The sequence below is a fragment of the Aquarana catesbeiana genome, linkage group LG05 (assembly GCF_042186555.1).
Source record: "Aquarana catesbeiana isolate 2022-GZ linkage group LG05, ASM4218655v1, whole genome shotgun sequence".
Classification (NCBI taxonomy): domain Eukaryota; kingdom Metazoa; phylum Chordata; class Amphibia; order Anura; family Ranidae; genus Aquarana; species Aquarana catesbeiana.
In genome coordinates this window covers 39,819,015-39,836,134 of record NC_133328.1, presented here as the reverse complement: position 1 = coordinate 39,836,134, position 17,120 = coordinate 39,819,015, and the positions used below count along the sequence as shown (strand labels likewise).

Here is a 17,120-nt window from a genome sequence, read left to right as displayed (position 1 = left end):
CAGGCAGAGATCTGAGGTGTTACACTGCAGTGCAGAGACCTGAGTGTAATTGGAAACCCGAGTGGAAGCAAAGGACACACAACCTCTCCAAAATCTCATAGAAAAACATGCATAGCTGAGGCTGTCACTCGCCTTCTGGGTTGGGCGGGGAAGGGGGACTTCTCCTGGGATTGTCTGGTGTTGGTATAGACTATCACGAGTGACTTGGGTTGAGGGAGTAGGTAGGAACCACACTCTGTGCATTGGATTGAGGCTAGTACACACCCGAGAAAAGTTTTATTAAAGTATTAAAACACAGAACAGAAATAGAAAACAATTCAGATAAGGTAATGCCAAGACTGCCTCATAGATACAATTGAACATCTTTAAACACAACATATGTCACTCAACAAGCACTTCCAAAAGATAAGGAATATCAGTCCCACAAAGCCATACCAAAGTTAATACAGTATCCACATTTATATAAACATTCTGGATAATCACCCCTCTTTTAATGGGGTTTGGTAGATTGCTCAGTACATTCATAATGGAAAACAGACCTAGTCAATAAGCAGTCTGTCCATCACTAGTTCCAATGGGCTCAGACCTGGAACAGCCAACCAAGGACCCCATAAATTGTCAAATCTACAGGGGCAGCCCCTGTGTTAATAAATAAACTTCTCTAGACTTAAGGCTCATACACACTAAGAAAATCAGGCGAAAACATTTTTGTCCAAACAATTTTGGTACAATTTTCATATAGTGTGTACATAACTTTCGATAGCTGATTCGCAAATTTCGTACGAGAAGGATAAACTTGTTTAATTCGTACTGTTTTCGTGCAATTTTTATACAAGTAAAACCAAAAAATAAAGACTGCGCGTGATAAACAATAAGCAACAAAAAAAAAAGCCTTTCTCATATGAGAATTTTCGTACGAATTTTCATTAATCGGTTCCGATTTTCTGTAACACAACGAGGAAAACCGGACGAACATTCGTCCGATTTTCTTATAGTGTGTACCCCACTTTAGAGTTTCCCCATACATTGTATCCATTCTTTATGTGAGGGGGCGTCTGAAGATTTCCATATTCTGAGTATTACCCTTCGGGCTTGAAAGAAAGCTCTAGCCACTGCCTCTCCTAAGGGGGCCGGTAATTGTAAGTGGTCCAATATGCCCTATAGGCACGGTTTGGGGTAGAGTGGAATGGAGGTCTGGAACAGAGTTAATAGTATTCAACACTCCCACACAATATAGGTGGAGCTTGGGGCATCTCCAAGTTAAGTGTATCAAATCCTCATGATCTCTAAAGCAGTTGACACACATGGGGGAGTCCAGAATGCCTATGGCATGTAATCTAGCTGGGGTAAATGTATCCTTAAAAGCAAATGCCGTTGCATGAATCTTTGTCTCTCATTAAGGGAACATTGGGGGCACTGCCTGTAAGGCCCCTTCTCATTGATCATCTATAAAGGGTCCGAGATCACTCTCCCACCTCTCGTCTGCCCTCAAGGGAAACGAGGTTAGGAAATCGGTTATTAACATTGCGTAACAACTAGAGATAGAAAGAAAAAAAGGCGCCTCTAAGAAAAACTTTATATATCCCAAAAGGGTTAAAAACACTTACAAAAGGGTAGGAGCACATCATATTAATAATATGGCAGGTGGTCCGGCGTTCTGGTAGTCCCAAGGATATCCGAAGGTGTAACTCTATGGCAGCATATTCTGAAGTGACCAGCAGAGGGAAGCTACAGCTCTCCGGATTCTGGAGAGACAGTTGAGCTGTCTGAGACAGCGTGAAGTGATGTCAGCGGGAAGGGACCAGCGTGGACCACAAGTCGGAAGTGATGTCTTAGAACGTGCTTTCGGAACAGCTAATTGGTTCCTCCAGGCAAGAAGGAACCAATTAGCTGTTCCAAAACACGTTGCATGTTGATGACATGACTTCCGGCTTGTGGTCCATGCTGGTTGCTGGTCCCTTCCCGCTGATGTCACGTCCACGCTTCCACGCTGTCTCAGACAGCTCAGCTGTCTCCCAAAAATCCGGAGAGCTGTGGCTTCTGGCCACTTCAGAATATGCTGCCATAGAGTTGCACCTTCGGATATCCCTGGGACTCTTTGGGAAAACCAGAACGCTGGACCACCTGCCATATTATTATGATGTGCGCCTACCCATCTACCCTTTTGTAAGTGTTTTTAGCACTTTTGGGCTATATAAAGTTTTACTTCGGGACATAGAGGCACCTTTTTTTTTTTTTACTTCCAGAATCTGCTTCTCTCTTCAAGTGCTGCCGTAAGTGTATGAAGACCCTTTTACATTTCAACATAGACTGATATCTGCTTGGTCTGTTACTCAGAGAGCCTTTATACATACTTTTTCTAACATCTAGAGATAAATCCCTTAGTAGAGACGGATTCGGCCATCATATTGAACACCGGGGTAGGGGATTGTTGTGACTCTACTGCGGAGCCCTGTGCTGTCACAGCGTGCTTAAGTTGTACATAATAAAAGTACATAGACTTAGGTAGGCAGAGCCTTGTTCTTAATTCCTCAACTGAGCATAGGCATCCATTCTGAAAGATATGATAAAGGTGCGTTATACCCCACTTACGCCACCTTGGGGCCTCTTGTAATTTGGCTAACTCTGGATAGTGATTATTGTGCCATATAGGGGTGAAGCCAGTGACCTGTTGGAGCTGCTTACTTATTCTAAACCTTTTGAATAAGGGTGTATGTGGGTAAAAAGCGGTTTGACTTGGCAAAGGTCTCAGCCTCCAGACCAGCGGGTAAGTTGGGAACCTCGGATGTATGTAATAATTATATTAGGAGGAATCTAGGTTAGGCTGGAAACTACCTCCCCTTAAGTCCCAACTTTTCCAGTCCTAAGGTGGCAATACTGCTTCTCCATAGATATAGTACAGTGAGTGTTGTCACCCTAGGAAATGAAGTGTTACTGGCAGGATCACTAGGTAAAAATAAAGTGAAAAAGAATGAAAAAAAAAAAAATAATATTCACTATCACTGGCTGTTTATTTTCACCCCAACTTGTTTGTGGGGTTGCACAACACTAGATTTAAATGTAGCTTGAGTTTGGTGATTTTATATGATTCCATCTTGGCCAGTATTTATTTCACAAAAAATCTGATTACCTATTTATTATGTGTGTGATTTGTGGAGCTGTATTAAAACTAGAAGTATTTTATTAACAAGTATTATAAATGTTTCTGCACTAAATTTTTATTTACTTTTTTTATATGACCAAGAAAAAACGCTCAAGAAAGAAAAAGAAGAAAAAACATTATCGCAGGTCATCAGACGATGGCTCGGATTCTGAGAGCAAGGTGTGGTTTGTGAAGGTGTCATGACTTATCTGCTGGTCACTGTATGGAAATGTACGGCTACATTATTTGTAAGGGAAAACTATCCTGAAAATTTACATTTTTAAAATTTGATATTTTAAATCTGAAAGTGGGTAATTCCTCCTTTTACGAAATAATAGGGCATATATAGTCCATTTAAACCATAGAAAAAGTCGGCCAGCAAAGCACATGTATAGTCATTCAGTTACCTATTAGGGTCAGAACAGGGGTTATCGTCTGAGATCTGTCTTTGGGTCTAGATGGGTGCACAAGGGGCAGTGTGGTTGTATGCTCTTTGGACAACGTACTAGCTGTCACGAGTTTACAAATCCACTGTGTGTTATCATTGTGCAGGTAACAGGTCCTCATTATGGAGACATCCGGGGCCTATTAGACCCCTAATTGCTTCCCTGCACTTTACCTTGACAGATTAAAGTACATGAACTATTTACCAGAGCAAATCCTTCTGTCATCTGGCAGCTGAGAACCTGGAAATGAGGTCAGAGCAGAGCGTTTCCAGGTTAAAGTGGAACTAAACTCAGGAATATGCTCACCTCAACCTTCTGCGATGCTGTGGCTACATCCCTCACTAGCCGCTGTCACCATCTCTGCCAGGTTTACGGCCTCTTGATGGTTGGAGGATGATGGCATCCTATGCATTGGGAATCGGTCATTCTGGCACAGTCGGAGCATGTTAGGAATGCACGTTTAGCTGTACGTTCAATAGAAAACTGCAAGCAGGCAGGTAAGTGTGTATTATTGCAGAACAAACATAGCATGTCTTTCTGAAATACAGAGCAGCATGCCGATCGTTTTCTACAAGTTAGGTTTGGTTCTGCTTTAACTGCACAGAGGAGAGGTTAGGCATCAGATCTCCCTTCCAAGCTCCCCTGGAAAAAGTCTTGATAGTGGTTGCTGTAGTCCTGGGTTCCCAGTTAGAGTAGGCGATCCTAGGAACCACTGAAGGGAGTGTCAGAGTGGACGTCATTTCTGCTGCATGTAGAATTGATCAGGTGAGTTCTCTGCCACCATGGTAATTTCTACAAAAAAAAACAAACCCCATGATTATTAAATTGGAAAAGGAAAAAGCTTGTTTTAACACTTTCACTGCTTTGATATGTTGTACGCATTATTGACAATGGAAGGGCTAAAGCCCAACTTGGCTTAAAACAGATCACTCATTTGTGTAACTTGGCTCCTCCACACTTCACTTTTTTTATATTTGGTTTCAGCCCATCCTCCATCATTCACCTAGGCGAATGATGTTAGTGCCCCCAGTGAATCCTGGGATATGTGAACTTCATATCCCAGGAGGCATCAGGAGCCCCGAGCGTCATGCCATTCACTAATAGAGAATAGGGACAATGGTCATCAGTAGGCTGCACCAGAACCCGGAAGAGTTGGCGCGGGACCCGGCGTTGTCTGCAGAGAAGAGGATCCCAGCAGGACAACCCTGGATACTTTGCGTGGATGAGTATCACAACTGCGGCTATCTCTGCATCAGGTAAGAGAAGAGAAAAGAAAATGGGGCAGCTGAACAAAAAATACCTGTCCTGGTTGCCCCTTCCAAAAATTCTGTGTGGATGTGGGAATCTTCCCCACTGTGTCTTTTTTATTTTAACAGGGAGGAGTCCTCCCTGCTGTCAGAATACATTGATCAGTGCTGCAGCCAATATTGGAAATTTTCCAGCAGTCCTGTTCTTGAGAAAGCGATCAATAGGTTGACTTCTTATGACCAGGAACGACCATTCATAGATTGAAATTTTGTGTGGTTCCTGCTGAACCGTTTGAATTTTGATTCAGCAATGGCCAACTTTAAAGTCGATGTAAACTCTCACATATACTCAGTGCAGTGAACAGCCTCAGATGATACACAGAGATGAAACACATCTCCCTACATAAGTTTTACATGTATAGCTGCTGTTTTCAACTTGCTATATTCTTTAGAAAGTACACATCCTGTTAAAGATTTTCTCTTCCTGTTCAACACTGAGTGTGAAGTCTAGGCACACAGCCCAAACAGCTGATTGGTGGAAAGGCACACGCCCCCTCTCCACATTGGCAAAGGAAGGAAGTGATGTGCAGAGCTCTGCTCTAAATAGACCAATGCTGTGTTCATCTATTCATAGCAACCTCCAAGGACACAAATTTCAGGTTGCTTTTATCTCCTGTGTTGGAGAACTTGTCAGAAGCTGATAACAGGCTGATAACAGAGCTAAGCAGCAGGAGAAAGCCACAGGACTCAGTGCTTTGGAGATAGATAAGAAAACACTACAGATAGATGTGCCCAGCTCAAATTCCATGAATTGGGGTTAGATCCACTTAAAGAAGTCTTTTTAAAAAAAAAAAAGCCCTAAAAAGGCAGCCTTTACTGCAACACTCACCCTTTCTCCAGGGCTGCTCCCCATAGACGTAATGCTCCGCATTTAGTGCTGATCCTCTTCAGGCTTTAATGACTTTCAGCATCATTCAAGCCACTTTTGTGAGCCCAGAGTCTTAAGGACCCATCCCCTGAGGGTGCCTTATCACACCAATCTGTGATCACAAGAGAATGCTGCCAGGAATGATGGGTCATGGAGGAGAGGAAAAATTATGCAGATGGGGTCCAATTTAAGCAAGTGATGGCTTTTGGTTCTTCTGAAGTCAGTATTTGGGTACTCTTGTTTTTGCTTTTCTACATGTTGAAGTTTATTCATTATGTAGATCGTTTGTATACCTCTGCATTACTTCACTTGTTCTTTACTGACTAAAGCCAGGTTTTAAGTTGCAGTTTTGTTGATCTCTTCTATATTCCCTGTCAGAAGGGTCACAGCTTTGTAAACCTATAAATGCAATACTTATCATACAAATTATTTTTCTGTTTATTCTTTGTAAGGATTCTGTGAAGAAGAAGAAATCCAAAGACGATCTGGAGAAGGACAGAGTGAGTTATAGCAACACTTTAACCTCTTCCAGAATATCATGTTAAATTGAGGGGGGCTTATGAGAAAACTAGAACTCTAGGGGAGCTGATGTCCCCTTAACCATGTAGATCAGTTTCATTTAAAAAGTGAGACATATTTCTTTTTGCAGGATGGAAAGAGTTCAGGCAGGAAGAGGAGAAGACCTGATGATGATGACGACGACGAAGACCACCGACATGCTTCTTATGATTCCTCCCGGTCAGACTCTGAGGACGAGGTTAGTCTGTGACGATGACAACCTACAAAGATAGAGTGATAAGAGGCAAAAAGAAAGTCAGTTGTGTGCAGTGAAACCTTAACCGCTTCAGCCCCGGAAGATTTTACCCCCTTCCTGACCAGAGCACTTTTTGCGATTCGGCACTGCGTCGCTTTAACTGACAATTGCGCGGACGTGCGACGTTGTACCGAAACAAAATTGATGTCCTTTTTTCCCCACAAATAGAGCTTTCTTTTGGTGGTATTTGATCACCTCTGTGGATTTTTATTTTTTGCGCTATAAACAAAAAAATAGCGACAATTTTGAAAAAACGCATTATTTTTTACTTTTTGCTATAATAAATATCCCCAAAAAAATAATTAAAAAAACATTTTTTTTCTTCAGTTTAGGCCGATACGTATCCTTCTACATGTTTTTGGTAAAAAAAAAATCACAGTAAGCGATTATTAATTGGGCGCAAAAGTTATAGCGTTTACAAAATAGGGGATAGTTTTATGGCATTTTTATTAATAATTTTTTTTTTTTTACTAGTAATGGCGGCGATCAGCGATTTTTATTGTGACTGCGACATTATGGCGGACACATCGGACATTTTTGACACATTTTTGGGACCATTGTCATTTATACAGCAACAGTGCTATAAAAATGCACTGATTCCTGTGTAAATGACACTGGCAGTGAAGGGGTTAACCACTAGGGGACGGGTTAAGTCAGTACTAGGGAGTGTTTTCTAACTGTAGCGGGGATGGGCTAGCTGTGACACGTCATTGATCTCTGCACCCGATGACAGGGAGCAGAGATCAGTGAGACTGTCACTAGGCAGAACAGGGAGATGCTTGTTTACATCAGCATCTCCCCGTTCGTCCTCTCTGTGAGGCGATCGTGGGTATCCCCGCGGCGATCGAGTCCGCGGGACCCGCGACCCTACTCACAGAGCTCCCGGCCGGTGGCGCGCACGCAATGGCACGCCGGGGAATTCAAATGGGACTTACAGGTACGCCCATTTGCCCAGCCGTGCCATTCTGCCGACGTACATCAGCGTGCGCCGGTCGGGAAGCGGTTAAGCAGCTATCACAAACTGACTCCAAACAAAAAAGCAATATAGGCCATTAAAATTACACTAGAATTTACAGAGCCGTTTTTTGTTTTTCTAATGCTGCTAGTGGGGGAGCTAGCCCTGCCAGTAGAAGACAGTGATTATTGCTAGCAGCTATAGCAGCCGCTAGCGATAATCGCAAGTAAATCCGTCCGGCTGGTTGTACCAGTGTTGGCTCGATCAACTTGGTACATTCAGTCTGTCCACACAGTTTGGCCGGTTCTTGCCAAAGTGGCCTAGATTCAAACAGTCTATGGCCGGCCTTAGACACTGTTGCTTTGACTAGTCGGGGAAAAGTGGCATCTGCAGATACTGCATATCCCAGTGTTTTATATTAACCAAGCCATGAATCTCTTGTCACCTCCCAACTGCAGCATTCCAGCCTGTGTCGGCTGATGTCAGAACTTAAACAGGGGTGGCATCACAGGCGCCCTCACCCCAATGTGAAATCTCCTAGGTACTGGTCAGTGTAACAAAACCGTTTTGTTCTCTTGCTCAACTGTAGGTTTATAGTAGAAAAAGCTACACAACGGTAAACAGACGTCAATGAACATCGACATGCTTTACGTTAAGTGCTTACTATTAAGCAAAACGCATCAATGTTCCCTTGATGGTATTTGTTTACCTGTGCTTACCAATTTCTAATATAAACCTATGGTTTAGCAAGAGAATACATTGGTTTCATTAAGTTGGAGTATAGACCAGCATCAGGAAAGGTGTGAAAGCTGCGATTTCCACAGCTCTGTGTTCTGTAGAGCCAGCTCCCATACTGCAGCAAGGTCTTTGTTGTTTTTATTCATTGATAACATTTTATTAGTTCTAGAATATAATGGGCTGCAGGTTTAATATTGCAGATACCTTTTAACGATTTGGTCCATGGTGTGTGACCTATGTGATCTCATAACCTATTTTAATTACCACCATCTTTATTAAAATGTAATACTTCTGAAATATTAGGAACAATTGTCCTATAACTTAACTTCGCTATAATCACAGCTGCTCTGTCATTTTTTATTCAGCAGTTAGCACTATCAAGCGGAATTGCACCTATGGTAGATCTTTTTTGCACTTGATTGTTTAAGCTGGGTGTTTTATTTTTTTATTTTTTTATTTTTTGTGTCTTGTGTTTTCACTAGATAGTTGATCAATGAATTTCTCTCCGTGTAACTGTCGAACGCCTATGCTTTACACTCAGATGTACATGTGTTTTTTTTTTTTTTGTTTTTTTTTTGTTTTTTTTTTGTTTTTCTTTTAATTGTATTGCTTAACCCCATCATTGAGGGCTGAGTCACTAACAATTTATGAGAATGTGTTTCTACATGTTTTCACTTTCTTGTCATGACATGTTGTAACTTGTCCTTTCATTTTTATATTCAATAAAAAGATTATAGAGAAAAAAAAATAAAGTAATACTTCTGACACATTTACTTTGTTGAAAAACATGGTATACATTGAAATTGTTTAGGGTACATTGGTGACACTTATTTTTTTTTTTTTAAGGTTTATGGGAAAAGGAAGCGGAGCAGTGAAGAGAAAGCCGTAAGTTTCTTTTTCATGGAAATGCTGGTGGTTTAACACAATGAGAACTGCAGGAGGCATATTATAATTAGGTTGTTTTTTATATATAGTGTGGAAATTGATCCAAATAAAATACATACCTCTTCTACCTCCCTCACTGCTAAATGCTCCTCAGTTGCTGGGAAACAGACACTACAGAGTGAGTCAGTCTGTTCTGTCCCCTGTAGCTCTACTGGTTTCTTCTGCTGGCCTCCACCCATTACAGGATTCAATAGAGATGTGCAGGTCAGTAGGGGGAATGAACAAAAGCTCAGGTGGACATAGGGGCGGACTTTCCCAAAAGAGTCTGTTTTCTAGCAGTCTTTGGGCGACCCATCCTCGGCAATGGATCTGCTTTTAGTGGCCCAGGTGACAAAAGAGGTAAGTATTTTATTTCTCCCTCACAGGTACATTCTTCGCTGATACTTTCATTAATGGGCCTGGGTCTTTTTGTATAATGTTGCCCACTTCAGGTTAGAACTTCTTGAGTACATTGTAGCTCAGCTGTGGTTTTAAGTTCACTGGATCTGTAATATAGTAGCAACAAATTGTGTAAATGACACCAAGTAACATGTAGTAGTAATTTTGCATGATGGCACCATGCTTTAATTGTGTGAGATTGATTGCTGCTACAAGTAGCTTCACACCATAGAGCATGGGTGCTCAACCTGTGGCCCTCCAGCTGTTGCGAAACTACAGTTCCCATTATGCCTCTGCGAGTCATGCTTGTAACTGTTTGCTTCATGCAATGCTTCATGGGACTTGCAGTTCCGCAACAGCTGGAGGGCCACAGGCTGAGCAACCATGGCATAGAGTTGTTTTTTTTTTTTTTCTTCATCTGTTTAGTGCATATCTGCTAGTCTCTTTCAGTCAAATCCTTTCTACATGCCCTTACTCGCTCAGTGACAACAGTGCCTGTGCAACATATGTCCACATAGCCACTTGTGGTCATCAACAGGGTACAACATTCCCATTGCACATGTTCCTCAAAATGGGGGCAGTAGCGATAGCCAAACAATAATAAAGCATATATTGCCTGCACACTGTGGAACTTCAAAGAGAATCCAGAAAGTTTATTGAAAGGAATTACATTACAGAAAAGAGGGGGCCATGCAGGAGACCTTCACCAGGCATGTGATCAGGGTGAAGGGTCCTGCGTGGCCCCAAAAAGTTGCAAAACTTTTCTGTGATGGGAACGGTTTCAATAAACCTTTTGGATGCTATTTGAAGATCCACGGTGTGCTGGCAATATACAGTATGCTTTACTAGGGTGACAAACCAGGAGCATAAAGCCTACACACGGGTCAAATGTTGGGCAACATCAGCCGGTTCAATAAAAAACGGTCCGACATTCGGCCTGTGAGTATGGCAGCTGGTACGGCCGGCTCCTGTTGGACGAGCATACTGGAAAACCAGCAGCCGACCGGCTCCCAATCAGCATGGTCGGCCAATGACTGAAAGTGCCAACCGGAGTGTTCGGGGGGGTTGTGTGCGGCCCCTTGTCAGAACACAACAGCTCAGCAGGGAAGATCGCTGTACTAACGTCAGATTGTTAGTACAGCGGCTCCAACCAGAGCTGTCAGGTTTTTGATTGAACGAAAAAAACGAATGGTGTGTACTGGGTATAACTGTCAGACTGTTGGCCCATAACAGGCTAAACCCAGTTACCTACTAGTGTCTGAGTAAAATGTTTCCCTGATTTACAGGAAAAGACCAAAAAGAAAAAAAAGCACAAGAAGCACAGCAAGAAAAAGAAAAAGAAGTCGGTCCCCTCAAGCTCTGATTCTGAATAACCAAGCCACGTAATCCCCCACACTCAACGTGCAATGATTTCACTCTCAGACTGTGAACAGCTGCAATCCACACCTATCAGATTTTCTCCTCTGTAATGCACCGTTTTCCTGAGAGCAGAGGGGACTCAAATGGAATTTTCCCACCAAAATACATCTGTATCATCTAACATCCGGGAATACAGAAGAGTCATCCTGGCAGGTTTGGTTTTCTATTCCACTGGTGGGTGTAGCCAAACCGCAGGTAAACTATACAGGTAGTGACATCACCACTTCATATCATGTGCTTATTACAGCCATGGCGGCTCTTTACCTCACAACACTGGCAGTTTTTTTTTTTTTTTTCTCTGACCTTGCACAGCACCTATGCACAAAAAAATTGGACTCTTTTATATTTTGTTGGTTAAAATCCTACCATTCTGATGCAGAGAACAAATGTATTTGTTGGTTGCACTACTACATTTTGTCCTCGGAGGATGCTGGTCAGTCCACAGAATAGTTGTCTTGGTGACATGACATGGTCTGTGCGAAGGCCCCACCCCCTGATATTACCCTTGCCAGCACTCCCCCCTCTGCTCCTTCTGCTGCTTTAGGCGCTCGATTCACCCAACAACACAGTCTGTGTTGGTGAGGGAATCCCTCCCACAGAACTATTGTGTTCTCCCAACGAGGGGAGCCGTCCCTGCCGTGAGAACACAGTCAGTCATTATTGTTTGCAGTTATAGCCACTAGCAAAATTTGCATGTAAAAATCTGGAATGCCAGTTGTACCCAAGTCGATCGATGGATCAACTTGTGTGCAATCAACCTGCCCATAGATGGTTCAAATCTCGGCCGGTCCCTGCTAAACCACCCAAGAATTGAACCATGGCTAGCTTAAGTCAGCGACTGTACCTGGTGCGTTAAGGTTTGGGGTAGTATGTGACCTCCTTCCATGTCAGTGTTTGGGTCTAACCATTTGCTAGACCCGAGTACTGTCACATGTTCAATGTAGTGATGTTACTGCTCTCTCTAGTGCCAGTGTTCTTTCAAAATGGCCAATTCATCAAGATCTCCAATTACGTCACTTCCGGGTACTGTAGTGTAAATCATCAGTAATTGGAGATTTCAATGACTTGTCATTTTAACACAACACCGGAAAGCGTGTACACTCTGGTACACAAAGACTTTGCTGTTTTGACACAACAGCGGGTAACGAGAAAAGAGTTGTTTTGCCGCTGCGGAGGTGGCCATTTTCTTGGTTAGTATCGGAGCGGACAATACCGTGTACCGGAGTGTATACGGTTGCCGGTGTTGTGTCAAAACAGCAAGTCGTCGAAATCTACAATTACTGACGGTTTATAGTAACTGAAAGTGACGTAATTGGAGATTTTGATGAATTGCCTTTTTTGACGGAACACCGGCTGTGATGGTGAAATTGGCTTTGAAGGGAGTGCTAGTAAGGTGAGTATAAGTGGGTCAGGGGTGCTTTTTGCACTGACACAAAGGGGGTGGTGTCGCTTTCAAGGTTTTGCTGAAGAAAATGTTAAATTCTTTCTCATAAAAGAAAGCCGTTGATTGTCTTATAGTTGATCATTTATTATCTTGGACTGTAGATCTGTGTAAAGTCTGAGCCCTAATCTTGTATCGGCCATCCTGGGCAAAGTGTTTGTCAGGGCAGGTGCCAGAATACACCGGTCAGCACTCTCAGCCATTGGCTGAGAGCGCTGATCAAATGCCGAGCGGCAGAGCTTTTTCAATCATGCCCCTTCGACAGAAAACTTCCGGCTTCCATCCACAAGGGTTTTCATTGAACCAGTCGGTGCGGCCTGACATTCAGCCCATGTGTACTAGGCTTTAGACTTCAGATAAGGGCTCAAACCTCAAATAGCCCTCAACTCATTGGAAGTTCAATAGCTGAGATCTGCATAAGTCATTGTATACTGAATGAACTAGAGATCTTCAAGTGACAGATGCTAATTCACCACACCAACTCTTATCTAGTTGCACGTATTTCCCTTATAAGCAAGCTGCATTTTTCACTTTTTAACGTTTTTATTTCTGGCACAACAGCTGAAAAAGCTTGTTTTTTTTTTTTGGAAAGCACTACAGGAATAATTAACATTGCTTTTAGGGCCATCATAGTTTGTCCTTGGGCACACAGCCTACAAGACTGCAGATACTGTCACAGACCCGAGACCTTGATGATTTATTATGTTAAAGAGAACCAGTCCGTTAAAAGTGCTCTGTGCTGCCAGTTTGTTCCTTTCTCTGCCTGGGTGGATACATGAAGTCAGAAATTTACCAAGGGCCCCTGCTGGTGTGTGTGTGTGTGTGTGTGTGTTTCCTTTCTAACTTTATTGAAAGTTTAAAACAATCAATCAATCAATTCCTATGGGGGAGATTTACAAGGTGGCAAGGTTTCTGTTAATGGAAGAACTTCACCATTCTCCATTAATATTTTGTCAAAGAAGCGGAGCATATGCCTCAGCCCCAGGAACAGCATTTGGCCAACATTCCCTGAAACTGGGGGCAACGTCTGAGTTTTTTATCACCCCCAGGCAAAGAAGGGGGTCATAAAGAGCAGCTAAGTGCACCCAAAGTTTTGTGTATGTCACAAGTTCACTAAAACGCATCAGGTCCCTTTAAAATTTAAAATTACAAATGTCATAATAATATTTCTCTCACACTGGACCTTGTTTTTCCACATAAAGGAAAAAACTGTTCTGCCCAAAGTAATTGACCGCTGTCCTATCATTTCTGTGTAGATAACATTTTTTAAAAGGAAAGTCTGTGGCTGTGACAGACAATAAATACTTTAGTCACTTTTTAACTGGCACTTTTTTTTTTTTTGTAAAGGAGTGTGTTTTGAGAGAAATATGGGAGCTGCCATTTCTGATCTGCTGAAAATACTAGGCCCTTGACTGCCATGCTGATCCTCTTGGTTTAGTGCTTATTAATTCACTAATTACAGAAGCAGATACACACAGCACTTTTATGCTATTTCTTTAGCTGAACATCGCACAATGAAAAATCTTTTTTTTTTTTTCTTTAAACAGGCCTTGATTGCAGCCAGACACCAAAATCTCAGTTCAGAATGTAAACACAAATTGAGAATAATCCAAAGGCCTTAGATTGTAAGCTCTTTGAAGCCAGACATTTGAGTGTACATTATGTAAAGCATTGTCAGTTAAAGAGGTTGTAAAGGCTTAATGTTTTTTACCTTCATGTATTCTACGCATGAAGGTAAAAAAACCAGTGTGCTGCTCGGCCCGCCCCCCCCCCCCCCCCCCCCCCCACAGCCTCCTCTACTAACTTGAGCCCATCACCCCCCCCCCCCCCCCCCCCCCCCTCTATCCAGCTATGTGCAAGGGAGCCTCATTGCCTGACACAGCAGCAGGAGCCATTGTCTGTCAATCACAGCCAGTGAGCCAATAAGAGAGCAGGGGGTGGGGCCAAGCCACAGCTTTATGTGTCTTATGAACGCTGAATGCATAGACCGGGGCTCAGAAGTGAGCATGCATCAGTGCCCCCACAGCAAGGGGCTTGCTATGGGGGCGCACTGGTGAAGGGGAAGGAGCCAGGAGCGCCGGTGGTGGAAACGAGAAGAGGATTAGGGCTGCTCTGTGCAAAACCACTGCACAGAGCAGGTTTTATTTATGTTGAAGCTTTAATATCACTTTAATTGTCGGTGCTTTATAACTATCTGTAATACATATGTGTTCCGATAGACTGATGTGATTTGTATTTATTATGTGATGTGCAGTATTTAGCTGTAACGTATGGATAGTACACCCTTCTGGCCCTCAAGTCCACAGGTGTCTCCTGAGAGCCTCATGTACTATCCATGTGTCACAGATAAGTACTGCACTTTGAGTCTCATGTCAGATAATTCTTTGTACAGGTGTTTGGATTATTTTATGTGTATTTCTTGAACTGGAATTTCAATATTGGGCTGTGTATGAAGACTGGGTGTAGCACCTTGTGTATCTGTTATTCTAATTTAGCTTGCAGCCTCGCGTATAAATCAGCCCCTGAGACAAGCAAAGCGGATTTCACAATCAGTAATGCTAGAAAAAAACTTGAAGAGCACGGTCTGTTCTGCCATAGTCATGTGACCGGCCTCTCCACCGTTTTTTGCTACATTAAAGTGACGCTAAAGTGTTTTTATTTTTAAAGGAAAAAAAAAAAGACATGTTATACTTACCTGCTCTGTGTAGTGGTTTTGCACAGAACAGCCCTGATCCTCCTCTTCTCGGGTCCCTCTTCGGTGCTTCTGTCCCCTCCCTCCTGTTGAGTGCCCCCACAGCAAGCAGCTTGCTATGGGGGCACCCAAGCCGAGACGCTGATCCATGTGTCCATTCAGACACGGAGCCGTGGTTCAGCCCTGCCCCCTCTCTCTCCTGATTGGCTGATTTTTGACACCAGCGAGAGCCAATGGCGCAGCTGCTGTGTCTCAGCCAATCGGGAAGAAGAGTCCCAGACAGCCGAGGCACTCGTGCAACATCGCTGGATAGAGAGGGGCTCAGGTAAGTACTAGGGGGGCTGCTGCACACAGAAGGTTTTTTTTATCTTAATGCATATCTTTCTGTCTTTCGAATCACTTTAAAGTAGAAGACATGACAACAGACAATCATTGTCCCAAAGGTACCTATTACAACAGCTCTGTGATGTTTATTGTTATGAAATTGCCTTTTATATACCTTATTTTCATTTTTTTTTTGCTGTCTTGTAACTACTAAGCTTTAGTCCTAGTCCCCTTTCCTTGTGACCGGTGGGTGGAAACTTCCGTTTGGGCATATGCAACTCCTCCTTTATTCCCTTTCGGATGGAATGGCGACTGAGCTCATTTTACCAATCACAGCACATGCACACTGGAGGGTAGTGTCTTTCATGCTCGCCTATCTGGGTGCTGACAACACTTACAGCGCATGCACACTGGAGGAAGCATCCTCCGTTCCCAGTGCTTTTGGCTGCATAATTAAACAGCACAGCTTCTGGAAGCCGACAACACTTGGGGGACTAGCTTCTTGAATAGAGGCTGTAAACAGTTGTTGGCCCAGCCCCAGGAAATATGGCAATAAGCAGGGAAATGGCAGCATCACCAGGTCATTTATTGATGACAGCTAAACATTATTTAAAGGGGCATACTGTGAATGTACACAGACTTTGCAAATGAAATTTTCTAGGACATCTCAAGCTTTATGAGACAAAATGCAGGCTGCGGTGGGGAGTAACGTTATGGTGCCTGGTGTTATCCGCTCTCCCTCTCTTTAAACAGAGCTATACCGGCTGTGCCCAAACACACCAGCTGCTGATAGTTGATGCACCTATAGTGTTTCTTGCTTTATTGTGAATTCTCCATTTACTGACAGGTAATAAGCATGCACTTTAGGAGTTGTAACTTCTCTTACTGAACTTGATCTTTATCAGAGGCGTCATACCTGGACATAGCCAGGTGACTAATATTTGTAAAATAAGGCAATCAATAGAAGGCTTTGTATTTTTAAGACATGTTTACGTTAATATTGTTTTTTTTGGCTTGTGGTTTTAGTGAAGAACAAAGCATCATTCCGATTCTAATTAATTACTTCCAGTTATATGTAGATACTTGCAAACTACCATTCTGGCTTCACTCTGTTTTATTTGCTAAGCTTGTATCAGAGGTATGAGATCTGTTCTTTAACTGCCCTGGAACCTTTCATGCCTGTGAATCCCTAACTGGTCAATATATATTCTCCTGCTTTTTATAAACTGCTATTAAAGCTGACCCCCTATGAAAAATGGAAGGTCCACATCATTGTCAGCCCCCCACTGCCCAAAACAAATTAGCAGTAAAAACTTTATTTTAAACGATTTAAAGAGGGAGTAAACTTCCTCTGCAGACATTTATCTAAAGGTAGGCTTATAATAAGGCTTTACCTATAGGTAGTGTAAATGTCTCCTAAACGTGTACAGTTTAGGAGATATTTACATTGCATGCAGCCAGTGACATAACTGGCGCATGCGCTCTGAAGGAACGGCCACTGTTTTTTTCTGAGGTTTACAACCTCTTTAACAAACAAATTAAATCAAATACTTTGGTTCTGGCATCTGTGGGGCGTGGTCAGACATCACTAGGCCTTTTGGCTGACTGCTGTCATAACTGGGCGCTTGAAATCCTGCAAGAATGCTTCCCA

The 17,120-nt window shown here is 42.8% G+C and overlaps 1 protein-coding gene across 1 annotated transcript in view; it reads left to right on the top strand.

The window, feature by feature from the left end:
- The window catches only part of FAM133B (family with sequence similarity 133 member B), a 37,724-nt gene extending 23,496 nt beyond the window's left edge, over positions 1-14,228 (top strand). The window contains exons 7-11 of the mRNA XM_073629635.1: positions 3,245-3,322; positions 6,216-6,263; positions 6,413-6,520; positions 9,117-9,155; positions 10,880-14,228. Of these exons, the coding sequence (XP_073485736.1) occupies positions 3,245-3,322; positions 6,216-6,263; positions 6,413-6,520; positions 9,117-9,155; positions 10,880-10,966 (360 nt within the window). The 3' untranslated portion in view covers positions 10,967-14,228. The remainder of the gene's footprint in view (positions 1-3,244; positions 3,323-6,215; positions 6,264-6,412; positions 6,521-9,116; positions 9,156-10,879) is intronic.
- Positions 14,229-17,120: the final 2,892 nt, after the last annotated feature.